This window comes from Rhizopus delemar, genomic scaffold (assembly GCF_000149305.1).
Source record: "Rhizopus delemar RA 99-880 supercont3.21 genomic scaffold, whole genome shotgun sequence".
In the NCBI taxonomy this organism is placed as follows: Eukaryota; Fungi; Mucoromycota; class Mucoromycetes; order Mucorales; family Rhizopodaceae; genus Rhizopus; species Rhizopus delemar.
The window spans coordinates 78,812-103,538 of NW_027137847.1; the positions used below are offsets into that span (position 1 = coordinate 78,812).

General features: G+C 39.3%; 11 protein-coding genes across 11 annotated transcripts; 7 read left to right on the forward strand and 4 right to left on the reverse strand.

The window, feature by feature from the left end:
* Window positions 1–62: 62 nt before the first annotated feature.
* Window positions 63–2,395, reverse strand: RO3G_16590 (E1-like protein-activating enzyme Gsa7p/Apg7p; the record flags this gene model as incomplete). Its single annotated transcript, XM_067671174.1, has 10 exons — window positions 63–221; window positions 272–422; window positions 473–588; window positions 647–1,102; window positions 1,148–1,292; window positions 1,348–1,607; window positions 1,657–1,782; window positions 1,824–2,006; window positions 2,052–2,091; window positions 2,184–2,395. 10 exons carry the CDS (start codon window positions 2,393–2,395, stop codon window positions 63–65), a joined length of 1,848 nt encoding a protein of 615 aa, XP_067527275.1.
* A 402-nt stretch (window positions 2,396–2,797) lies between these two features.
* RO3G_16591 (uncharacterized protein) lies at window positions 2,798–3,346 on the forward strand (the record flags this gene model as incomplete). Its single annotated transcript, XM_067671175.1, has 1 exon — window positions 2,798–3,346. The coding sequence occupies one exon, from the start codon at window positions 2,798–2,800 to the stop codon at window positions 3,344–3,346; it is 549 nt and encodes a 182-aa protein (XP_067527276.1).
* Window positions 3,347–6,096: 2,750 nt separating this feature from the next.
* RO3G_16592 (uncharacterized protein) lies at window positions 6,097–6,709 on the forward strand (the record flags this gene model as incomplete). Its single annotated transcript, XM_067671176.1, has 3 exons — window positions 6,097–6,131; window positions 6,310–6,332; window positions 6,381–6,709. The coding sequence occupies 3 exons, from the start codon at window positions 6,097–6,099 to the stop codon at window positions 6,707–6,709; spliced, it is 387 nt and encodes a 128-aa protein (XP_067527277.1).
* A 937-nt stretch (window positions 6,710–7,646) lies between these two features.
* On the reverse strand, window positions 7,647–8,063 carry RO3G_16593 (uncharacterized protein; the record flags this gene model as incomplete). The annotated part of the gene is made up of 3 exons (XM_067671177.1): window positions 7,647–7,734; window positions 7,785–7,968; window positions 8,024–8,063. The coding sequence occupies 3 exons, from the start codon at window positions 8,061–8,063 to the stop codon at window positions 7,647–7,649; spliced, it is 312 nt and encodes a 103-aa protein (XP_067527278.1).
* A 554-nt stretch (window positions 8,064–8,617) lies between these two features.
* On the forward strand, window positions 8,618–10,366 carry RO3G_16594 (uncharacterized protein; the record flags this gene model as incomplete). The annotated part of the gene is made up of 7 exons (XM_067671178.1): window positions 8,618–8,956; window positions 9,008–9,266; window positions 9,319–9,377; window positions 9,425–9,573; window positions 9,626–9,659; window positions 9,790–9,871; window positions 9,918–10,366. The coding sequence occupies 7 exons, from the start codon at window positions 8,618–8,620 to the stop codon at window positions 10,364–10,366; spliced, it is 1,371 nt and encodes a 456-aa protein (XP_067527279.1).
* Window positions 10,367–11,019: 653 nt separating this feature from the next.
* Window positions 11,020–12,645, reverse strand: RO3G_16595 (uncharacterized protein; the record flags this gene model as incomplete). Its single annotated transcript, XM_067671179.1, has 3 exons — window positions 11,020–12,355; window positions 12,408–12,487; window positions 12,538–12,645. 3 exons carry the CDS (start codon window positions 12,643–12,645, stop codon window positions 11,020–11,022), a joined length of 1,524 nt encoding a protein of 507 aa, XP_067527280.1.
* A 2,630-nt stretch (window positions 12,646–15,275) lies between these two features.
* On the forward strand, window positions 15,276–15,773 carry RO3G_16596 (uncharacterized protein; the record flags this gene model as incomplete). Its single annotated transcript, XM_067671180.1, has 2 exons — window positions 15,276–15,494; window positions 15,537–15,773. 2 exons carry the CDS (start codon window positions 15,276–15,278, stop codon window positions 15,771–15,773), a joined length of 456 nt encoding a protein of 151 aa, XP_067527281.1.
* Window positions 15,774–16,451: 678 nt separating this feature from the next.
* On the forward strand, window positions 16,452–17,783 carry RO3G_16597 (uncharacterized protein; the record flags this gene model as incomplete). The annotated part of the gene is made up of 3 exons (XM_067671181.1): window positions 16,452–16,515; window positions 16,564–17,090; window positions 17,136–17,783. 3 exons carry the CDS (start codon window positions 16,452–16,454, stop codon window positions 17,781–17,783), a joined length of 1,239 nt encoding a protein of 412 aa, XP_067527282.1.
* A 395-nt stretch (window positions 17,784–18,178) lies between these two features.
* RO3G_16598 (uncharacterized protein) lies at window positions 18,179–19,086 on the reverse strand (the record flags this gene model as incomplete). Its single annotated transcript, XM_067671182.1, has 4 exons — window positions 18,179–18,366; window positions 18,414–18,567; window positions 18,618–18,876; window positions 19,076–19,086. 4 exons carry the CDS (start codon window positions 19,084–19,086, stop codon window positions 18,179–18,181), a joined length of 612 nt encoding a protein of 203 aa, XP_067527283.1.
* Window positions 19,087–19,665: 579 nt separating this feature from the next.
* Window positions 19,666–21,688, forward strand: RO3G_16599 (tRNA-I(6)A37 thiotransferase enzyme MiaB; the record flags this gene model as incomplete). The annotated part of the gene is made up of 6 exons (XM_067671183.1): window positions 19,666–19,947; window positions 20,015–20,116; window positions 20,160–20,270; window positions 20,318–20,666; window positions 20,799–21,276; window positions 21,325–21,688. The coding sequence occupies 6 exons, from the start codon at window positions 19,666–19,668 to the stop codon at window positions 21,686–21,688; spliced, it is 1,686 nt and encodes a 561-aa protein (XP_067527284.1).
* A 796-nt stretch (window positions 21,689–22,484) lies between these two features.
* On the forward strand, window positions 22,485–23,461 carry RO3G_16600 (uncharacterized protein; the record flags this gene model as incomplete). Its single annotated transcript, XM_067671184.1, has 4 exons — window positions 22,485–22,623; window positions 22,672–22,716; window positions 22,910–23,067; window positions 23,123–23,461. 4 exons carry the CDS (start codon window positions 22,485–22,487, stop codon window positions 23,459–23,461), a joined length of 681 nt encoding a protein of 226 aa, XP_067527285.1.
* Window positions 23,462–24,727: the final 1,266 nt, after the last annotated feature.

Consider the following 24,727-nt stretch of genomic DNA (forward strand, 5'->3'; position numbering starts at 1 on the left):
AGGGGGACACTGATTCTTTTCCCGCCTAAAACCAAGGCTGACATAATCCCAAAAAAAGAGGGTTAAAAATCATCCTCTTCTTCAGCCCAATCATCATTCAGCAGCAAGGCTTCACTTTCCGCTTTCAATTCAGCCAAGCCAGTGATGTGCTCTAGATGGATAGGATCTTGCAAGACCTTTTTGACAAACGCTAAAGGTTCCTTGTCATACGCACTCACAACCTATGGGAATAAGCATCAGCAATTAAGACCAAGGGATGTGTCCCATCTACCTTTTCTGAACAAGCGGTGCATTTATCATAGGCCTGTCCGACAATCAGCAGATGATTGAATTGACCCAGGAAACCACGGATTTGATGAGGAAGAAGACCGAGGATGGAAGAAGGAGATGGGGTGTGTGCCGTGTCTGGACCAGCATCCATTCTAGACAAACATGTCAGTAGAGCCCTTGAGGTCCCTCTGGGGCCACTTACCCTTTTGGATGCTGAATCAAAGAGACCATGAGCTCGACGGCCAAGGCGGCTGCGATAGGAGCCAATCCGGGTCGGGTGACGGTACATTGTTGATCGAGGGTACGATCGGTCAGTGACTAGAGAAAGTGGGATGAGTGATGGGAAGTGATGAAGGGGGGGGGAGGATGATCATACGTCAGTTGGAGCAACGATATCATTACAATAATAACAACCCAATTGATTCAGACGAGTGCCATGTCTCATGACAAGATAGCTATCAAATCCTAAGGCGCTATTGATCACACACTTGTTGAATTTGGTACCAAGCAAGGTAGGTAACCAACGACTTTCACGACTGTCTGTTAATAAAAAGATCACGTCATGTTCACGGATTAAATCAGACAGGGTGTTGATGTCCTGCTGAAGTGCGTCCAGAGAAGGATAATGATCGTGTCCAGGCATAGGAATAGAGAGTGGATAACCTTGGGATACAATCGTGGGTTGAATGGACTTGAGCTGATTGGCAGCCGTCTCTGCCTTGGGTAACCCACCGTGAAGTGCATCTGTAAATTGATAGAGTGGTTGACGGACAGGATTTGAGAATGAGACATTTCCGCTGTCTACGAATGAGATGTGCTGTACACCCCAACCCTAAAGAAAGATAAGAAAGTTGGATGAGAGGAGAGATGAACTTACGATAAGACATCGAGCAACAAAACAACCCAAAGTACCCGCACCTAACAAAAGACACTTTGTCTGTTTGACGCGTTCTAAATCAAGTTCAGGTAATAATCTCCAACGCATCAATTTCAAATTAAGATCGATCGCAGTATCAGCCAATCTACAGAAAGGGATAAACCAGGGGGGGATGTCGACAAGTTGTATCTATTTTTTACCTGATAGGATCCATCATGGGGCCTAAATCAGCCATCCTTGGACCTAATTTACCTTGAATGTTTCTTTCCCATCCGACCGATTTAAGATGACTGTAGGCATGTTCAGGTAAAGAAGTTTCGATCAGATAAGAATCTTCCTGACGATAACATACCACCTTGACTGTTCTTTGACCGAATAGGGTATGAATCAAATAAAGTAAATTCCTGAGTGGCCAACCTGGTGAACCTTTGATGGAAGAAGGATCCAGAAAGGCAAATAACTAGAATTGAATTAGTGTCAGTCGATTGAGGAGTTATCATTCGATATACATCATTTGAATCTTTTTTGTATTGATCGATGGTTGATAACCGTATCTGACCCAAATTTCCTTTTTCAATCAAAAAAAAATAATCTTGATGAGCCCAGGATTGGTAAGCTTGATGTAAATCCAGAGACTGTTTGGATGAGTTTCTGTTTTTGATGTAGTCTTCATTACCTCTTGTCTGCCAAGATCCACTTGTCGAATGGTCTGCCAAGAATCTTGCTGAGGAATGATGGCAGGAAAAGCAAACCAATAATAAAATTTATATTTCTTCAAGTCTGCAAAAGTGATCAACAAGAAAGAAAGTAGACTGTTTGGATTCTTCAAGGCCTCTCCAGATTCTACTGCTTTGATGATCTAAAGAAAGATAAATACAAGTCCTGTTCTTTCTCTTTCTCTTACTTTATCGGCTGCTTGTTGAAATAATTGGTTTTTATCTAATCTTTGAAATTCTTCAATCGTGTTTGTGTTGATCAAATCACCTGAAAAGGATCCACTTTAAAATATAAACAACTTGTTCTTGACTATTATTACCTTGAAGGTTCAAAGCCATGAGAAGGAATAGAAAGATGACTTTGCATCATTATTCTTTCTCCTTGTTCATTCACTACTTTTTGATTAGGTAAATAATGACCATAAATAGTTTGTGTTTCTTGAGAGAGTTTAAATGTATTCAACTTTTTTGATAAAAGTGATTGCCAAAAGGAAGCGTCCACAGCAGAGTTAAAAGGCGTGAATTTTAACATGAAAGAAATAGAAAGTCAGTAGGTTATGCATATCCGGTTAAAATAGGGAAATCAACGGTCGTTCACGTGTGAATCAGTTTTATTTACAAAACAGAGTCAGCATTGTGGATGAAGAAGGTGTGATCATTGTCGTTGGATGAAGATTGTTTGATGAATGAATAATTCACACTCGTTGCTTTACCCCACATGTTAATATGGATTAGAAAATGTTGCGTGTGAAATACAACATCCATTTCCTTTTTCGGTTATCGCTTTTCATCTTTTTCGGATGTCTCTCTCGAGATTTATTCTCCTCCCCCAATGTCAATTCTTTCCCCCCCTATCTTGATTGATCATAATGATATATAAACCCCCCCTTCCCTTTCCCTTTCCCCTTCTATTCTTTCTTTCACATTTTCTATCATGTCCACATCATCTCTCATTCAAATAGAAAACATAAAGAAACCTATCTCACCTGTGGATAAGGCTACTATTCCAAGACCTTACAAGTGTCCCATGTGTCCTAAATCATTCTATCGACTCGAACATCAAACTCGTCATATCCGTACTCACACTGGAGAGAAACCTCATTCGTGTACCTTTCCTGGCTGTTCCAAGCGATTCTCTCGTTCGGATGAACTCACTCGTCATGTTCGTATTCATACCTCAAATAAGAAAAGAGTGCGCAAGACAAAGACCAAGATCATACAACACCATCCACCCACCATTCGTTCTCTACCTCCTTCACCTGCTCTCTCTGCCAGTTCACATTTCTCACAAGACACCATCCTCACTCCCGATCCATCTCCCACTCTCCTTCCTACCACCACCCTCAACGAACCCAAACCACTCAGCCTGGCCTCTCCTCCAACCAGTCTCTTGGATCTGCTGGATAGACCCCCTCAAGCTCGTGTTCTACCTCCCATCTCTCATCTACCACCTCTTCATTCTATTTTTCCCATCTTAAATTGAGCATCTTTTTTGTATAGACTTACTTTTTCATTGTGTACATAATAAATATAATCGAATCATTTCTCTCAAGGGTTCACTTTTTTTCATTGGTGGATTGGATTCAGGGTGTGTATTCATCTTCCGACTTTGTCCATGTCGTTTGAAATGGATTGTCACCATGCACCACCATAGACTTGAGAGCGATCAAGTCAGTGATCTAGATCCACACACATCATCTTTACAGAGCTTACTTGTTGACAACATACCGAAACAGTTGGCTGGAAAAGTCGTCATGATCTGGACATTGATTTCCCTTTGACACTGTATTTGCTGTAACAATTTCCTGTTGAAAAAAATAGACAGTCTTCATTTACCCCCCAAAGAACACAGCGGGATTTACTATCAAATAGACTGTTGGCATGCTTTTCATCCGAGAGCTTCACTGGACACAAGTCCCTTTGTTCTTACAAGCATTGCAGACCTAAAGATGTCTTTTAAAAAATTGGCAATAATAAAAGTTTGTTTTAACGCTTTTTATAAATACTTGTCCTAAATGCATTCATGTCGACTACAACACATTGAAAAGCTTTGGGATCTTTGTCTTGATTCCTTTTGCTGATCCAGAGACAAGACGTTTTATAGACTTTGTGTCTTTCTTCTTCATATCAAAAGCAGCGAGGAGAATTTCTCAAAAAGAGGACTTGAATCCGTACTCTTCTTTTGTTTTTGTCATGCCCTCGTTATTTCCTTTTTTTTTTCTTGCTGTATCTTTTGCATTTATTCTCTGTCTTTCTCGATAGTTGTGAAAACGAAAGACGGCAGGAGGTGGATTGCAAAAACGAATGAAAGCGGGGGGGGGTAAATGATAGAGTGAATGTCTTTATCCTTCTTTTGATCATTTCACTATGAAAGTCTGACAGATGAAACAGAGTATTATTTATCACATTATGAATCGCCCTTCTTTTGGCCAATCTAAAGCACACACCGATACCATCCGTCTGAATCTAACACGTGAATCGTTCAGTATCATCACTTGGTCATGGATACTCTAGGCTAGGTTCATATTCCAAGTAGGTTTGAAATACAACGCCCTGTTGGATGCTTTTATTTTTTTAGGTTTATCGAGCTTATCATACTTCTTTTATGAGAGTCATTTTGGGGGGGGGGAATGTTTACTAATTTAGCCTTCTTCATGGCGTCTTTGTTCTCTCATAAAACAGGTTGGTCAATCGATTCTTGATAGTTGATATTGTCAGATAGAAAGATAAAGTTTCTTTATATAAAAAAAAAGGCTTTGATTTTACTAGTAAAGCTATTCAATATGAAATTTAAGACGTGTTGTATTATTGATATGTCTGTTGTCTCAAAATAACTATAGACTCGTCTGAAATCATGTGTTGCTTTGTCTGAATTTAAAATGAAAACACTCGATGGTGATTCAATCTTTAGCTTTCTTTCAATGGATTGATTTCGTTATCAGTGTGAGTATGAGCATGAGATGTGTGAAATGATTCATTTCATGTATTGAAATCAACTAGAAACAAGAATCATCATTGTCTTGTCATTCACCCAAAAAGAATTCACAGTCATCTCAATTAAGGAAAAAAACTCATGCTACCTCTCTCTCTTTTTTTTTTATCTGACATTAAAAATAAATGAACCCATTGTCAGATAAGATTTCTTTTGCTTTAGGTTCTTATTTTCAATGAATAAAAGTAAATTTGCCACATTCTAAAGTGGCTTCACACTCTATTGATTGTCACTTTTTAAAAAATAAAGGCGGAGAATGGATTGTAGTCAAGGAAGGGGAGGGAATAAGGAGATACAAACAATGCAATGTAATTTTTTTTTTCTTTATCTACCGTAGTCTTCCGATTACATTCCCACGTGTGAAAAAGGAGGATAGGATTCAATAGGCTTTTATAAGGAGTTGGCAGTAGTACATTGTATTTTGTACCTGACTTCCATAAATATTTCATTCAACAATTGAATTCCTCTTTTTGTTATGAATAAATCATGATTTACATTCATTGTTATTATGTCACTACGAATAAACCAATAGTTATCATCTCATTCTATAACAACCAGCAGAGGGAATTTTGATTCATTTTGGATCAAAAAGGCTTCATCACTTTTTGTCTCTTTCTATTCAAATCTCAGCTAAAAAATTTCCTCTTCTCGTTTGATTGGTTAAAGAAATTAGGATTCGTAAGATCCGTGACTATTTGATCCTTTTTCATATCCGGGCTGCGGTTTTAGTTTTTTTTTTTTTTTTTTTCTTTTTCTTTTTTATTTTCTTTTTCTCTTTCAACCCTTTCCTTTTAATAATAAAATAAAAAAAAAAGATGCATAATTTAAATAAATACGAATTAACTAAAGGTAAATAGCTTAAAAACTGAGCGATATACTAACTAAATAGGATAGGTCGTAAGCGTCGTAATTCAGAAGATGAAGAAATGGACGACATTCATAAACCTTTATACAAATTGAATAAAAAAGATTTAAGAAACATAAGCTATCTATTCAAAAGAGAACGGCTAGAAATATCTATTTTAGGTAAGAATAAAGGAAGAGACGATAAAAATATTAACGTAAAATAGAAAATATGGATAAAGAAGCTTTAATTGATGTAATTCAACACTTTTTAATGAAACAACCTGGACTGATACGAGATGTGATGACATATATTCCAGAACCCACTATTTCATCAGCCATGAATGTATTGATCGAAATGGAAAAGAAATTTATTCACAGTTTCCCATTTAATAAACATGGCCCAGGAAGAGATGATTATACGTTTTCGAGAGTAAGAGAACCACTGTTGAATTTGATTGTAAGTCATTGGTCTTTTATGATTCTTTACTCTAATTTTTTATAAAAAAAAAGGATACATTGATTCAGTACACAAATCATTTTACATCAACACAAGTATTCCCTACAACTTGCTTTACCTTCCTTGATTACGCAACACATATTGCTCATAGACTACCTACTTGGGATAATGAAGGTAAGGATGATGACGACACATCAAGACACTCATATTCTCTCTCCATAGAACATAATGCACTGCAACGAAATTTATATCAGCAATTAAACGAATTTTGGAAAACCGCTATTCAATCCACTAGCTCCAAATTACGTGAAGGTGAAATTTATAGTCCCGATTCTGTCAGCGAATGGGCAAGAAGTCTAGCACAGCACAATAGCTTTACGAATGGATATTATTTTACAGAATCTATTCATGAATTCACTAAACAATTGGGTTTCATGATTGGTTTATCAGCTAATGAACCTATCGAAGATAAAAATACAACACCTGTTTGTCATCTTGCTCCTTTAGAAACCACTTTTACTTCTACTTCAGTGGTGGGTGATAGAAGTTAAATCATTCTTATATCTCATTGTACTTTCTCTCTCTCTCTCCTTTTCTTGCATCTTTTTTTTTTGTTCTCCACTCTCTTTCCCATTATCCTTCTTTTTTTTTTTTTGAAAAATAAATATGACATTATGACCGAACAAAATAAAGAATAATTTATTTATGAACTGTGAGAGTAAGATCTGCTTCTGGAACGACTATCATCAGAGTAAGATCTTGTTCTTTTACGAACAGGACTCTCACTAGGAGATCTTCTTCTACGAACTGGGCTTCTACTTTCACTAGGGGATCTTCTTCTACGAACTGGGCTTCTGCTTTCACTAGGAGATCGTCTTCTACGAACCGGGCTTCTACTTTCGCTAGGAGATCGTCTTCTGCGAACTGGGCTTCTACTTTCACTAGGAGATCGTCTTCGACGGATAGGAGGGCTGGGCGATCTTCTTCTACGGACTGGGCTAGGCGATCTTCTTCTACGGACTGGGCTAGGCGATCTGCTGCTGCTGCTACTGCTACTGCTTCGACTGCGGCTACTTTCTTCACTAGGAGATCGTCTTCTGCGGACTGGACTGGGCGATCGACTCTTGCTACTGACACTCGTACTACGCCTTCTTCTTACAGGGCTTGGGGATCGCTTTCTTTTACGAGCAGGACTCGACGATCGTTTCCTGGCCAAAGCACTCTCTCTTCTTCTCCTGTTCTCTTCTGTCTTTCTCTGCTGAAGCTCAAGAGCGGCTGCCTTGCTCTGAATTCTTTCCAGTCTCAACTTTTCTTGCAACTCACGATCAAATGCAGCCCCTTCGACATGGCCATCTTTTATTCTGAGAGCTCGTTTCATCTTTTCCAAATCTTTTTCTTTGGCTGCGGCCAACTGATGTACGTCATGTTCTTTTAATCTATCGCACACAATGTTGGTTATTTTTTTTTTCTTTCTTTTTTTTTTTTAAATTACTTTTTAGCATCAATCTCTTGATGTTGTTTTAACAAGTCGGTTCTTAATTCTTGAATCTTTTCTTCAATTGCTTCATCTCCCATTCTAGAACAAAAAAAAGGTCTTAGCTTTTATATGGCATTCTAATTATTTACCCTTCATCTTCAAGTTTGATTCGAAGTTCCATGCATTTCACTTCCACCTGTCTTTTTCTATCATGCTCCAAGATGGCCGCATTGGCTTTTTTCCACTTTGGACCTGTTTCATTCACCGTGTGATCTTTTCTTTGAGGAGGAGGTTTAACAAACGAAAGATTTCGACTGACATGGCCGTTTGTACCTATTTACAATGAATACAAAAATCCCTTTTTTTTTTCACATTTTATGCTTCTTACCAGATCCTCTTGGTGTGCTTAAACCAATTCCGTTATACATTTTTTATTTTTTCTTTTTTGAAAAAAAAAAAGGAAAAGAAAAAAAAGAAAAAAGTCACGTCAGCACGCATTTTATTTTATTTTTTATTTTTTTTTTCCCTATTTGCATACATCCCAAACAACACGAATGAATATTGACGAGATTTTCAAGGTAATCATAAACGACACACACCCACTGTGGATAACTGACCGATGGGTGTTTTAGATTCCAGCGATTCCAACCGGTCGCAATAAACGAAAGATGCCTTCCACACCGTCTATGGATTTCTTTGACAAATTCAAAGACACCGAAGAAGGAGGAGAGCCTTCTCAAAAGAGACATCAGCCAGACGAGCCAGCAGGAGAAGAGGAAGCAGAGGCATCGTTTGATCCAGTCGAAGACGATGAAGAAGGCGGTCGGTTTTTTGGCGGTGGTTTGACGAGTGAGCAAACGGATATTCTAGACCTTGTGGATCAGTATGACGCCGAAGAGGTAATCCCTTATTTTTTTTTTGCTATCCAACCTAATCGCTTTCTTGACAGACAGAGGCCTTGACAGCCAACAGTGTGAAAAAGATGATTTTGAAGTTTGAAAAGGCCATCAGCAAGAACCAAGAGATGCGGGTTCGTTATGCTGAACAGCCCGAAAAGTTTATGGAGTCAGAAGCAGACCTGGATGAAGAAATCAAGAATTTGCTGTGTCTGACCGAGGCACCCGAGCTTTACCCACACCTGGTCAAGTTGGGCACCGTGTCTTCCTTGCTGTCCTTGATCGGTCATGAAAATACAGATATTGCGATTGATACGATTGATCTGGTGAATGAATTGATTGATGAAGACGTTGGAACGACAGAGGATGATTTGGAAAGATCAGAACAGGTGCAAGAAGCTTTAAAGATGTTTGTTGAATCCATGGTAATAAAAAGAATTGTGTTGAGGTGGGTGAGTGATTGATGTTTGGTTTAGCTCGAAAATGAATTGTTACAATTGCTGGTACAAAACCTGAATCGATTGGATGAAAAGGAGGAAGCAGATCGTCAAGGGGTCTTCAAGACATTGGGTATCTTTGAAAACATCATGTCTTTAGACCCCAAGTATGCCGAGACTATCGCGTTAAAAACAGACGCGCTGCCTTGGTTGCTCAATCGAATCCAATCCAAGAGCTTTGATGCCAATATAGCTTATGCCAGTGAAATATTATCCATTCTTTTACAGGAAAACAGAGGTGAGTATTTACTTGTGCCATTTTCACATGGGCTCATCTGTCTGTCTGTTAGATATTCGTTTAAAAGTTGGTGAATTGGATGGTGTGGATGTCCTCTTGAGAGCGCTTTCTGTAAGTCGATGTTTTGTTTGCTATCAAGATGCTGATGCCCTGAATAGATCTATAGACGCAAGGATGCCTCTTCTGAGGATGAATCAGAAATGGTTGAAAACTTTTTCAACTCCATGTGCTCTCTTTTAAATGAAATTGAAAATAAGAATAGATTTTTAGAAGCTGAAGGTATTGAACTGATGGTGATCATGTTAAAGTATGCCTATAGACGTGATGTGCTTCGATCGAAACTAACCAGCGTTGGCTAGAGAGAAAACATTGTCACGTATCCGTGCGGTCAAGGTATTAAATTATGCACTCAGTGGCGAAGAAGGCAGAGAGAGATGTGTGCGGTTCGTCGATGTTTCGGGTTTAAAATATCTTTTTCCTTTATTTATGGGCAAGGTAAATCGAGCATACTTTATGAACACAGTCGATTGATCCTTGTTTGAAAAAGGGCAATAAAAAGTTGAAAAAGTCTCACAGCAGTGCTTTTAGTGAATCTGAAGACGAAGGTAAGGACATGCCGAGAGTTATTTGTGTATCTAAACATGATGATAGAGCACATTACCTGTATTATTTTATCTTTATTAAGAAACTTGAGACAAGAAGACGTGCAGAGAATGAGGGTGATCCTGAAGTTCACTGAAGACGACTATGAAAAAGTAGATCGGTTGATTGAAATGAAGGATCAGTATGAAAAGAAGGACAATCAAGTCAAGCAAGAGCTTGCAGAGGCTCAACGTTCTTTAAGCCCAGAAGATTATGAAGAATACGAAGCCGACTTTTACATCAGACGATTGAACGCTGGCCTCTTTATCCTTCAACGTGTCTGCTTGTTGATCGCAGTCCTCAGTGAAGAATCAGAGGGTGTCCGAGAAAAGGCGATCATGTTGTTGAAACGACAGGATGAAGACATGTTGAGTGTGTTCAAGTTGATTGAAGAAGAAACGGCCCTCATTGCTGATTTTGTTTATTTGAAGAATATGGCAAAAGGGATCCATCAATAAAGACATCCTTTTTGTTTTTTACCTGATCATTCCCGACTCGGGTCGTACGCGCGCAAATAATAATAAAAAAAAGTGGATGGGCTCTCCTTTTTTTTTTTTTTTTTTTTTCCTTTTGTGAAATGTCAACAGTCAACTCTTTCAACATCACCCAAGAAACGTTGTCTCTTTTATCAGAAGCTTATAAAGTATGTCAAGTTCAGCTTGCCAAGGTGAACGTCACTTTACCAGAACCGGATCGTCTTGCCAGCATGACGACTTTGGTAGGAAACGTCTTGGCGCGTTCACCCGAAGCTGTTCAGCAAGTATACGGTTTTGTTCAGACACTGTCACTGACGGAATACAGCTTTTTAAGTATTCTGTTGATGCTGATGGCGCTCTATACGATCTATAGTGTGATCACAGGTACTGTGAGGTGGATGTGGGGTGTGTTTTATGGATTTGTACGATTTAGCTTTTTTGTCCTGTTGACCGTTGGTATCGTTTGTTGTCTTCACTATTTTATGGAACAGGGTTCCATCCGTTCCAGTTGAGGTCCAGAAGGGGATCCTTAGGAAATGAGTGTATTTTTTTTAAAAGAATAAAAAGGTGTGCAAGACCAAAAGTGTTTTTGAAATGGATTATGTGGATAGTTTATTATTAAATAGATAATAGGTTTATTGCTTTCTAGCTCTATAACGAATATGACTATTTTCAGGTACGACCACCATGGAAGTATAATCTGGTTTTGGCACGGTGTGAGACAAGGGTTCGACATCAAATCGCTTGACAAAGGTACCGATGATCGTCTTGAGTTGAAGATAACCAAACTTTTCACCAATGCAACGATGACGTCCAGCACCAAAGGGAAGAAAGGGACTTTTGGACGAGATGCCGACGACACCGAATCCATAGTCCGCATTGGCATCCTCTCCCTGTTCGAGCTGATGGACTGGATCCTTCAGCTGAGACCAGCGGTAGGGGTCCCACACGGTCGGTTGATGAAAGTAGTGAGGGTCGAGCTGGGTGACACCGGGCGCGGCCAAGAGATAATCCCCTTGAGGAATCTCACGACCGGAAAAGACGCATTTGGGGGCGACGACACGACGCATCATGTTGAAGATGGGTGGATGAAGACGCAGGGTTTCCTTGACGACGTGTTCCAGCAAGGTCAATCGTTCGAGATGATCGTAGGTGAAATCGACCTCGAGCGATCCACACTGGGTGATCATCTCCTGGCGAAGGGCCTGGATGATGTCCGGACGCTGGGCGAGCTCGAGTATGGTCCAGGCGGCAGTGGTGGAAGAGGTATGCTGACCGCCAAAGAGCGCAGCCGTCAAGATACCACAGATCTGAGCGTCCGGGACGGCTGAGCCATCCTTATAACGGGCCTCGATCAAGGTCTGAAGCAGGTCGCTCTCACCGTGCTCGCTCTGTCTTCTTTTCTGAATGATGCCCGCATAGATCTTTGCTAGCTTTTCTCTTGCTTCATCCCGACGACGGTACGAGGGCAGGGGTAAATTGGGAAACATGAAATTGATGGGTCGAAAGCCTTGGTCGAGGTCATAATAAAGCTCAGACACACCACTGTCGAGGGCTTGACGGATCTCGGGACCCAGCAGGGTACGGGAGGCCGTATAGATGATCAAAGTACCAAACATCTTGTAAAGATCCATCTCACCCTGAGGCTCCAGCCCATCAAAGAACGCGTCGCATTCCTCGATGATCAGCGGCACATCTTTTCGAAAGGCCTCGATGTTCAGTCCGCTCTTGATCATCCTCTTTTGCTCCATAAAGACACTGTGGGCCGTGTCGAACACGATGTCATTTCCAAACACATACTTGGTCATGTGGTTATAGGCCGCTGCTGCCGAAGCGACCTCTTGTTTCGCATTAAACACGAATTGGTTACCGTCGGGTCCTAAGCAGGCCGTGACGCGTTTGTTCAAGAGTCGAAAGGTGAAGACGTCGCCGTATTTTTTTTGACAGGTTTGAAGGAATTCGATGGGGTTTCTATTAAGATGTCAACAAAAAGAAAAAAGAAGAATCCTTTGCTTTCTTTTACTTTCCAAATTCGATCGCATTACCAAAGAAAGGTATCCATGATGGAACTAGAGGTACCGCCTTTGGATCTTTGGGTTGAATCTTTGAAAAAAAAAATCAATCATTTTGTTTTAAGGCTTCATGTTACTTACAAACTGAGATAAAAGATGAATGACATAGTAAGTCGCTAGGAACACGATGGCTTTATAAAGTAAACTTGAGAGGGAAGTTTCGGAAAGTAAGGTGGATATGATGGCCATGAAGAGAATGTAACAAAGGATAGAAAGACAAAAAGAGAGAGAGAGAGAGGGATTAAATGGGAACATTTAAACCAAACAATTGAGCGAGCGGCGTTTGTAGCAGATCGAACGATTTTTTTTTGGAAAAAAAAATCCAATTGAGTTGCATAAAAGAATAAGTTTGAAATTAGTAAAGAATAAGCGAAAATAGTAGAGGATGAAGACAAATGATTTTAAGACGAGGCATAAAGTACGAATGGAACGATGGATGTGAAAAGGGTATCAAGACTCACTCACTTCCAATCACTCTGCTTCTTGGTCCGCTCCTTTTCATCCATTCAAGCTGAGAGAAACAAGTTGGGGTGGCGATAAGAGCAAGATGCGTAAAGTAGACAGGCATTTGTAACCAGTTCAAAAAGAAAGCTTACATGACAATGATACAAGTCATTGAGTGAGATGATATTATGTGTGTCACTTGTAAAGAGCAATCACCATCCACTGTCAGTTCTCACAGCTTCATGTTCAGAGTACACCTCTTTATTCTGAATCGACCAAGGAAGGGGGGGGGGTCTCAGAGCTTGGCTACATCATGTTGTCAAAAGGGTCCTAAAAAAAGTGATTCTGTAACCCAGATGATTTTAAGCAGCCCACCTATCATTTTCATACTCAAAAAGGACGAGTGGTCAGTGAGTTGCAGTCACTTCTTATCAGCAACATCAATGACTCATTCACAGAGACAATAAAAAATGAACGACACTCGCACTGTAAGACATTCTTTTTATACTTGAAACAAAAAGCATAGCCTTGCTTAATTCAACTTGACTAGGACATGCATCACCAAAAGGATCGTTCTTTTGACAAGGCATGGTATGATTGGGGCTGAGTCAAAAAAAAAGGGTTTACATCTAAAGGAAATACTGGCATCATGTTGACACACAAAAGCAAACCACTATACATTTTCTTTTAAACAATGGTCGAAAACAGACTTTTTCTTTTTTCTTTTTTTTTTTTTTTGGCTCTTTCTACAGTCAAAGTAAGTGTAACTACTTTCGAATGATTACATTTCTACATAGTCATGGAGAGGTTATTCAATGTGACAAATGGGTGCAGTAACCTCTTGATGACTTCTTTTCTGTCCATTTTTTTTTTGAATCTCTATCGCTTTGAGGGGAAGGAGATAAGTTACAGCTACCTATCATCGACTGAGTCTAATGACCTCCGAAACTCGCCTTTTGCTACAGATGCTGTCGAGTTTATTTTCTCTGAGCTTTGCCCCTGTACATGGCGGCCTTGCAAACAGGGTAGATGCATACTAGATGAATCAAGGCAACTAGGCTCATCTTTCTTTTTCCATGCTTTCTGCAGAACGCATTTCAAGCGTCGCTGCCGATGTGTAGAGCAAAAAAGGGGATGTGTACAAGGTGACTAAAATAGGAAACTGTTTTTAAATAAACATGTACCTCATACACTAAAGTGTCCCCCTCTTTGATATTCAAAAAAGGACGAGGTTGGCAAAGACAAAAGTGTTCCTCAGGATCCCATACAACCTTTATCTTCTTTAGCTTGTGTAGACTACAGACATGAAGATGACATCCGTTCTTTATCTTCTTTTTAGCCAAGAAATGTCTTTTTTTGATCGCCATGTTGCCCCTCCTTCCTTTCTTACTGTAAAAGCATGTTTGAAAAGAAACCCAGTGACGATCAAGCGGATGTCTCGTCTTCTTGTGGCCCTGCCAGACATCGACCGTCAAGGGCGGATGAGAGCCTTTTAGTAAAGGTGTAAAAGAGAGAATGAGATAGCGATCCAATGGATCGTACCATGTCCAATAAAGTGACTTTGCCCAAAGAAGCTATTTCGTCTCGAAAAAGGAGCTTTGTCTTTTATCCCATTTGATGGACTGCGTTCATCTAAAATCAATTGCTTCCCTGTCCCATTTTCGGTCCAGACCGTCTCTTATTTTCATAAAGCAGTAATTTTGTATGTTCATGTCTTTTGGTCTCACTGTGACAAATCACTGTGACAAATCACTGTTTCCCACGTTGAAACAAATAAAAAAACCAAAATGAGGGGAAAAAGGACGTTTTGGTTTTCATCCTTTTCGAACCCAAAATAAAAGTTGAACATCAACAAAGAGGAAACCCTTTTTTATGAGCAAGTAAGAATCCAATGGAAAGACATCTTTGGTCAAGATGAGATGTGGAATGATTTGATGCTATGAGCTCATGGATGCAGACCGTCAGCTTTAGAAAATGGTGCAGGATGGGTCTGTGTCGTTTTTACATGAAGGATCACAGAAAAGCGTCTTGTTCTTTGTTTTTTAGCGAATTGAAAATAATAAAAATAAAAAAAAAGGGGAAAAAAGAGAGAGAGCGAGCGAATGAGAAGAGGTGATGAGCCGCATGTTCAGTCCAAAAGTAAAAAAAAAAAAAAAAAAAAAAAAAAAAAAAAGAAATCCCTTTCTTTCTCTTTCTTTTTTAATAATTTTTGATGAACCATCTTGTGAATGAGAATGATTTGATGCCCAGTAAATAATTTGATGTGATTTTAATGATTCGATAATGACTGAATAGATTTATTATTTCCTTGGGAAATCAATACTAATTTTATGAATGAATCCATGTTATTCAACCCATCTGATCCATTCGATACCATGACTCCTACCGAATTTTATCCATCCTTGTTACACCAAACACCTATGAATCATGCCGAGTCTAGTAAAAAAGTAAAGAGACAGAAAAGAAAGAAGAAGAAGAGTCACCAGCAAGTGGAAGATCCAGATGCACCTCCAAAACCAAAAAGAAATACGGGTTTAAGTAAACCACTGATCTTGAGTGCATCCCTGTCTGTGATTATGGGTGGAGATAGAGAAGTAAGTAGGCTGAGTGAAGGGCTGTATTGACGATATTATTAGTTGTCGAGACCAGAGATAGTCAAAAGGTTATGGACTTATATCAAAGCAAACCAACTGCAAGATCCAGCTGATCGACGTTTTATTTTATGTGACAACAACTTAAGATCCATCTTTCAGAAAGACAGAGTGAACAGTTTTGGAATGAACAGAGATCTCACGGCTCATTTGACAAAGAAGGTAGAAAAGAAGGAGACGTTCAATGATTTTTCTTTTATTATCGAAGATTTCTCTTTTTGAATAAATTAGTGTAAAAGAGTATGTGTGGAAGAGGAAGGATGGATGACGTGATCTTCATCCTCTGTTTCTGGTGTTAACTTTAAGAATTCACTTTGACCCAGCTGTTGTTTGGACCAAAGTAAATCAGCCACATGAGGTGAATTGTCTACAAAAGAATAAATCATTGTTTCTGCCCAGTCATGAGTAGAGCACAACATCTTTTCTTGTTCGCCTTCTTGTCCTTTCGATCGATTGCAAGTCAAGTCTAAATACATCATTCGATCCCCTCTTGTCTTTTTGGCAGTGGATGGCATTCAAAGAAAAAGAAAGAAAAAAACAAGAAAAAAAGAAAGGCTTTTTAAATGATGGATGACAAGATTGTATTACGCCTTTTCTAATTTTAAACAATAGCCTTGCTTGTTTTCATTTGAAATCATGTGACAAGTTCTCGTGTCAAAATGGAACGGTATTTGTGGGAAACTTTTTTGAACAGTGAATCTCATCTTTACTTTGCCACCTTTCATTTCGATGCGATAGACCCAGAAAAAAAAAAGGGGGGAAATGATGGAGGAGGAAGGAAGTTTTGAAATGTTTATTTTAAATCCAATCATGTACATTCTTTAGTTTTCAAATACCAAAAGAGAAAACCAAACAAAGGCTATTTTCTCTCTTTTTTTTTTTTATTATTAAACCATTGGAATGAAATCCATCTCGTTGAATACGATTGTATTTGCAACCTTATTGACATCGACTGTTTTAGCAGGTAAATAATCATCGATCCAAACAAGATGAATTCATACTTTTTTCACAGCCGATCCTAGCTGTGACAAGAGCATGAGCATCTTGAATCAAGTGGACTTGACGGCCATCAAACACTGCAAGACCTTTCAAGGTACCATCACCATCCAAAACGTGGGTCCCGTACCTGGCCTTCGTCTGGAAGGGATCGAAAGCATCACGGGGGACTTGATCTTATCCGGTAATCCTGGTCTCGGCAGTTTTAGCGCTCCTCAACTCAAGACGGTGCAAGGGGCGATCAAGATTACCAATCATACCATCCTTTCCAAAGCTGACTTTCCTCAGTTGACCGAAGCGGCCAGCATGACCCTCTCTGTCCTGCCTGCGCTCGAAAGTATCCAGTTTCCTTCTGGCCTGGTCAAGGTGGGTAGCATGACGATCGAGGACACAAGGGCACCCAAAGTGGATGGATTCAAACCGGAATCGATCGGGTCCTTCACGTTGAATAATAACAATTACATGAAATCCTTTGATTTCTCTTCGGTCAAACAAGCGAGCGAGATCATGATCCTTGGCAACAACCGTGCCTTGAGCTTTGATGTATGTCCATTCCTTCCCTTCTCCCCATCCTCATCTTCTTCATAGGCACCCAATCTAGAAACCCTCAAGTCAGCCACCTTCATCAACCTGGCCAAACTCACCCTGTCCGCCTTGACCACCGTTCGATCCGATCTTTCCTTTCACGAAAACGAACTGGATTCGCTCAAGATCGATGCCCTTCAGTCGATCGGAGGCACGTTTACGATCGCCAACAATCTCAAGCTGGCTGAGACCTCCTTTAGTAACCTCCGTCTGGTGAGTGGGGCCCTCGCGATCGGAAACAACACGGCACTCAAGGCCATCGAGGGCTTTCCTGCCCTGGCCGAGATCCACGGTACCTGTGATCTCGCCGGCAGCTTTGATGCCTATTCACTGCCTGCCCTTCAGGACGTTCGGGGTGGCATGCGTATCCAGACCACCTCTTCCAAGCTGGCCTGTTCAGACCTGGAACGCAAGTTGAAAGGAGACGGCATCGTCAAGGGAACCGCCTGGAGTTGTTCTGCGAGTATGCAAGAGGACCAGATGGTGCCTACGTTGGGTCAGAATCCTTTGGGTGGAAACACCAATAACCAAAAAACCAATTCGCCCAACAAGAATCCATTCGATCCCATCAGTCACGGTCTCTCTATCCGTCCTTTGCCTATCCAACTGGCTGTGTCTGTCGCACTTGGCTTGGTCGCTACACTGCTCTAATGTTCTCTGCAACTCTCCCTCCTCTTCTTTTTTTTCCTCACTTTAAAACATACTCCTCCTTTGCCTCCCTCTTGGTCATCTTTTTGATAAAAATAATACATGGCATTGAATGAAACAAACCATGCTTCAATACACGCATCCTTCCTCTCTCTCTCTCTCTCTCTTTTGTTTTTAAATTCCATGTGGCTGTGTGTAGTTCAAATAGACCAACCACCTTTTTCACAATCATAAAGATCATTCGACTCTTTTTGAGTATCCCAAGAAGCGACTGGTTTCTGTCTCTTGACAAGACCAACATGAGTTTGTTTGGAAATAAAAAAAAGAAAAGAAAAGGGTTTATAGGTTTTACTAGGGATGAATGGTCTAGGATAAATAATAATAAATCTACAGAATAATTACAGCATCAAAGTACTCAGATTTTCATTCAAAACAGTATCTGTCACTGCCTCCATCACATGTTCCAAAAGATCCGCATCCGTAGCATCCGTACAGTGCGTATACAACAGTTTACTGGGGTTTCGATTGAGCCTTTCAAATTTCCTTTTGAAATAACGGATCGTTTCATCATAACTGCCATCATCCCCTACAACCGGGTTATTCTCTCCTTCTTCCTCTTCTCCTTTTGCTTACCTTCAAAATCCGGAAACCATTTGGAAACAGGTGAAACCAAGATCTTTTGCTTAAAGATATCAATCTTGTTTAAGAATAAAATCATGGATGCATCCTTGAGCCATGTTGAATTACAGATGCTATCAAACAACAAAAGGGATTCACGCATTTGATTCTATCCACACCGCGTTATCTACCGCTTCATGCTTTTTTTGTAAACCTTACCGCATCTTTATCTTCCACCAAACATTGATCATAGCCACTGATGGCCACCACAAATAATATGCCCGTCATATTTTCAAAGCAGTGAATCCACTTTTTTCGTTCGCTTCGTTGTCCTCCTACGTCAAGCATACGGTAAGTTAAAGGACCGATATGAAGGATGGTTTCAGTAATGCCGGTGGTCTTTGCTCTACATCTCAGGATGTCTTGATCGGTTGGTATATAATCTGGTTTCCAAAATCTATCCAGTTGTTCAAAGAAGCTAAGAGAGACACACAAGCTTAGTATGGATTCCTATCCATCATTCATTCTTACTAGTCTGCATTGTCATGTAAAACAAGGAGAGAGCTTGCTTCATTCCTCGCATGTTGTAGGCCTGCATCTTTCCATAACAGCTTGAGTGGTTCTAAAAGTGAGCTTGTATAAGGTTCTCCAGGTTTTAATCGTTCAGCCTGCTGTACCTGAGAGACATAGTTCTATTTGAAGTTGTGAACAACAGGCTCTGTCCTAAAGGATCCCTTACCTTATTACTTTCTTCTTCAAAAGAGATATTCAACAGACTCATCGCTTCAAACAGAGTTTGCATTTCCATCATGATATTCGAAAACACCACCGCCCTATAACTCTCTCGTTCTTCTGCATCAAAACCAGCTGTGTGGATCAACCTCAACTGTTTCAACAAGGTCGATTTCCCAGACTCGCCTGCACCTATTCGCTTGGATCAACACGTATCCCATTCGTATCCTGTTCTTTACCCAACAACAACATCTTGATTTCACTCTTCATCTTCTTTTCATCCGACTTGATTTGTTTATCAATACTTCTACTCTTTCTATATTCTGAATCATCCTTTTTATCTTGTGAACACAGACTGAGACAAACACCCATGTTGTAAAGAAACAAAGAGAAAAAAAGGAAAAAAGGGTGGAGGTTCAATCCTTGGGTTTTTTTATGCATCCAATCCTGTTACACACACACCCAGCACTGTAAGACAAGCCACCTGTCCATCTCGGTTATATAAAAAAAAAAAAAAAAAAAAATAAAAAACGTTATGTTTCCTATCCGTTCACGATCCCTTTCTCGTCTTGCCCGTCGTTGGCTTGCGACGTCCACCCAAGCTGCCGAGCGAATACCAGAAGTCAAAACGACCAAAAAGCGATTGATCTTTGACAACAAATCCCCTTCCTTTAGCGATTTTCTAGCTTCCACCCATAAAAAGAACATACCAATCGATCCCGCCTTGGCTCAACCCGACCGTATTCCTTACCTTCAGGCTCACACTGAGAATTTAGGAAAAGGAAAAAAGTTTTATATTGAAGTTTATGGTTGTCAGGTGTGTGTACCTTTTGATCAGCTACCCCCCCCCCCCCTTGTTATTCACTCTTTCTTTTTTTGAATAGATGAATGTGAATGATACAGAAATATTGAATGCCATCATGACCAAGACTGGATATGAAAGAACAAGTGATATAGACCAAGCCCATGTTGTCTTTCTTGTCACTGTAAGTCATGAGACATGTTTTACAAGAGACTAATCCATCTCAGTGTGCTATTAGAGATAATGCAGAAGTGAGGATCTGGGAACGTTTGAAATATTTACGCCACTACAAGACAAAGATCAACGTCGACAGTCCTCCTATTGTGGGTGTATTGGGGGTAAATAGACATAGGTTGAAAAAACAATAACTAAAACCGATGTGTAGTGTATGGCAGAGAGACTGAAGAGTAAGCTGTTGGAAGAAGATCGTCTGGTGGATATCGTGTGTGGACCGGATGGTTATCGATCCATTCCTCATCTGATCTCACTGGCAGAGGATGAATATGAAGGAGGTGTGGCCAATGTGATGTTATCGGCCGATGAAACCTATGCAGACGTGATGCCCATGCGTCTGGATACGGACAATGTGTCTGGTTGGGTGTCTATCATGAGAGGATGCAACAATATGTGTGCGTTTTGTATCGTGCCATTCACAAGAGGGAATGAACGAAGTAGGCCGATGGATTCTATTTTGGATGAAGTCAGATATTTAAGTGATCAAGGGGTCAAGGAAGGTAAGAAGATGTTGAGAGAGAAAGAGAGAAAGGTTTAACCGTTTCATCTAGTGACCGTGTTGGGTCAAAATGTCAATTGTGAGTAGTTTATATGGGGTGATGAGACAGTTTATTGATATTCCATGATGATAGCTTATAGAGACACATCCGAATCAAAATATTTCATGCCAAGCAAAAACATTGGATCTGATTTGAGTAACCCTGGATTTAAAACGATCTATAAACGTAAAGAGGGAGGTCGACGTTTTACTGAATTACTGGACAAAGTGAGTCAGATTGACCCAGAGATGCGTATCCGATTCACTTCACCCCATCCCAAAGATTTTCCTACAGACTTGTTACATTTGATCGCAGAACGACCCAATATCTGCAACTCGATTCATCTGCCCATCCAGTCAGGCAGTAACACGGTACTCGAGCGAATGCGTCGAGGATATACAAGAGAAGCCTATTTTGATCTTGTGGAACAGATGAGAAAAATTATACCAGATGTTTGGATCAGTAGTGATTTTATCACTGGATTCTGTGGAGAGACAGAACAAGAACATAAAGATACAGTGGACTTGATGGAAAGAGTAAAGTATGATATGGCCTTTATGTTTGCTTACAGGTAAGTGATGCGATGTTGTATAGACTCTGTTTTCTAAACAAACAAAAGTATGAGAGAAAAGACCCATGCGCATCGTAAATATGTGGACAATGTGGAAGAGACCATCAAGAATAAAAGATTGCAAGAGATCGTAAGTACTTTTCACAGAGAGGCATCCATCAAGAATCAAAACCTGATCGGAAGTACACATCTGGTATTGATCGATTCAGACAAGCCCAAGACAAAGTATGGAATAGAGACCAAATCAAGCGGAAGGACAGATGGAGGTCACAAGGTCTTTGTTCAGTCTGACAAACCACTGAAGAAAGGGGATTATGTTCAAGTAAAGATACAATATGCTACAAGTGCAAGTTTGACTGGATCAGCCTTGGGTTTAAGTAGCATTCGAGACTTTGCTGCTGCCACCAAATAAATTTAAAGTTCCTCCCTTCCTCTTTTTTTTTTTCATTTTTTATTTTTTTTTTTATAATGTCCACTCTAATCCAGAAAAGACACCAATTTCAAAAACTGTACAAGATCTTTTTAAAAACTGGGTATTCAGCCGTTGAAGGAACAGCGAAAAACCAGAGACCGTTGATAAAAGCGTTGATTAGAGAAAAGTTTGAAAAATATAAAGATTGTACCGATCCTTCTTTACTGAGAGAATTAAAACCTAAAGGTATACAATCTCAATGTTGCCCCATCGGATTGTAACCGGTCTCTTTGGCAGTAAAAAACACGCTTGATTTTCTATCGATCGCTGCAAAAAGAAATGGCATCGAACGGAATATAATTGTCAATCTCTGCTCGTTAAAATATCATTATGATCAGTATGACATCAGGTAATAACTTTGTGTGTCTTGTCTTCAACTGCTTCAACTCCTTTGTGTCTAGACCCCCTTTCTTCAATCAAAAGTTAAAACCAGAAATCAAAGAGTTACATGACAATTCAAAGAAGGAGATTGATCTTGTAATTGAATTACTGGATCAAGAATTAAATCTATGTTTACAATAAAAGCGTGTGGTAAAATAACAAGATCTTTGTAAAGTAGAAAAAAAAAACTCATTTTTTTGAATAGTCTCTTGCTTGTATATCCTTTCTTGTGTTAAAAAAAAAAAAAAACATTGACTTTTTAAAAAAAATCAAAAATCAAAATGTACAGTGACAATTTTTGTACTCTATTCTTTTTTTTTATTTTCTGATTTTATTTTACTTTTTTTTTTTGTTAATGTACGGAAAACGTTCCTTTGGTGATGCTTTTACTTCTGAAGTTTCGGAAAAAGTAGTTTCGATTATAGCAAAAGAGGTTGGTTTTGAAGCCATTCAACCTGCAGCTTTAGAATCACTTTCTAATTCACTTGGCTCTTGTAAATTTATAAAATGATTATTGAATTTCAAAATCTCATTTGTTTTAGATCTCGAAAGACTATTAATAAAAGCTCACCTGTATGCAGAACTGGGTAATCGTGCAAGACCTAATATACATGACATTACAAAATCACTACAGGATGCTAATGTCGATATACCATCATTTGAAAAGTACCTAGCCGATAAAACTCATTTGGGCAAGTTTCTCTTTCTCTGTAACACGTGAAAAGAAGGAGCTAACGTCATTTAAAGTAGCTGGCAAGAGTAGAAAATATTTAAGACTAGTAAAATCAAGTGAATCCACGATAGAATCCACTCCAGAATTTTTGCCTTCTGATAATGAAGATTCAGACGAAGAAGAAGAACAGGACAGTATACGACCTAGTTATGTATCACAGCACTTTCCTACTTTTCCCAGTAAACATTCATTTAGGCAAACACCTGTAAATACTCTATTGATGATGGAAACAACCCCCCTTGCTCACACTCTAATCATAGATTTATATCAAAAGACCCGACGATCCACAAAAAGTACGTGAGCTCAATTCTGAACAATCCAGAACGGTAGAGGAAAATTTGAAGAAGCTGATGGCTACAGAAAACCAAATCCTGAGGGAATCTAGTGGAATACAAGTGATTGAGGATGAATACATGATGCCGATCGTGAATTATGAAGGCTTTCTTCAGAGAAGAAAAAGATCAAAGCAAAAGGGAACAACATTAAACGTCGAAGGTTCAAATGAGCCCAAAATAAATACAATACAAGAACAAGTAGAAACACAAGAATTAGAAGAAGGCATGCAAGAAGCCATAGTAGAAGATCAAAAAGATGAATAAAAATTGACAGCATTAATTTTTTTTTAAAAAAAAAGGAGATGAAAAGGCAAAATGTTTTTTGCTTTTAGGGAATGTCTATACCATTTTTCTTTTTTCTATTGCACACATATTCATTTCATATATTCAAACAAGAGCGATTGTTTTCCTCAAAAAGACGAAATTGCATAAAGGAATAGTACAACAGAGATTTATAAATTGGTATAAATTCGTTGTGCGATGTCTATTTTCGCTATAAAATGAACATTATACAAATATTGAAGCATCCATCCTCTTTGTTTAACCAAGTTTGCCCGGCTCTGGAACACCATCGTTTTGAATGTCATCCATGACAAAGTCTTTAGCTACCTATTATCCGTGGTTTCCTTTCTCAAAAAGCCCAATTGGTATTTTTAACATGTCACTCTTGCTCCTTCAAAGTGAGGGCCATACTGGCTTGTGCCAGGCGATTTTTTTTCGATTTGTTGTCGTACATTCACCTTTTGTTTGAAAATAGAGTCTCATACCAGCATACGATTTTCTACACCTCATGATGCTGTAGGAGCAATCGCCCACTTTTTATGGCCACAGACAATTCATCAAAATGGAATAAAGTACATAAAACTATCTTTGTTATTTTGTCTATAGGTTTACAGATCGACGCTGCAGCATTAACTTGGATGGAGACATACTACTGCCTTTGCTTCTTTTTGCAACCATCTTCAAAATAATCCAACTGAAATTACTCGTTTTTCCTCTGTTTGATGTACTATGATAGTTGTATCGTCCATGAATCTATCAGAGTAGTTGTAATGAACGAGACAGAAAAAAAAAAAAAAAAAAAAAAAAAAAAAAAAAAAAAAAAAAAACAGGATTTTACTCATTAACGTATACATATTAGTTGTTTTCTCTAAATATATTAATATAAATCCTGAGAAATTTCAAGTTTACATATGCTTATCTAACAATTCAAGCTTAAACATAAAACATTTAGGACGGAGACAAGGTTGTTGAGCAAATAGGCCTATTTTTATTTGTGCAACTCAGTAGAGTCCTTGGCTTGAGAAGAAAGGACACAGTACGGTATAGTGGGAGTGGTAAACAATTTGAACCATTGAAACGAGTGGTGCGATTGGGAAAAAAAATATCCATAGCTATCGACCTTGCAAGATGATAAGTAGAGAATAAAAAAAAGAAGCATACATAAAAAAAAAAAAAAAAAAAAAAAATAGAAATTGTAAAGCAAAGCCATTGCCAAGCTAACCTTCAAGGGACTGACCACAGAAGCTG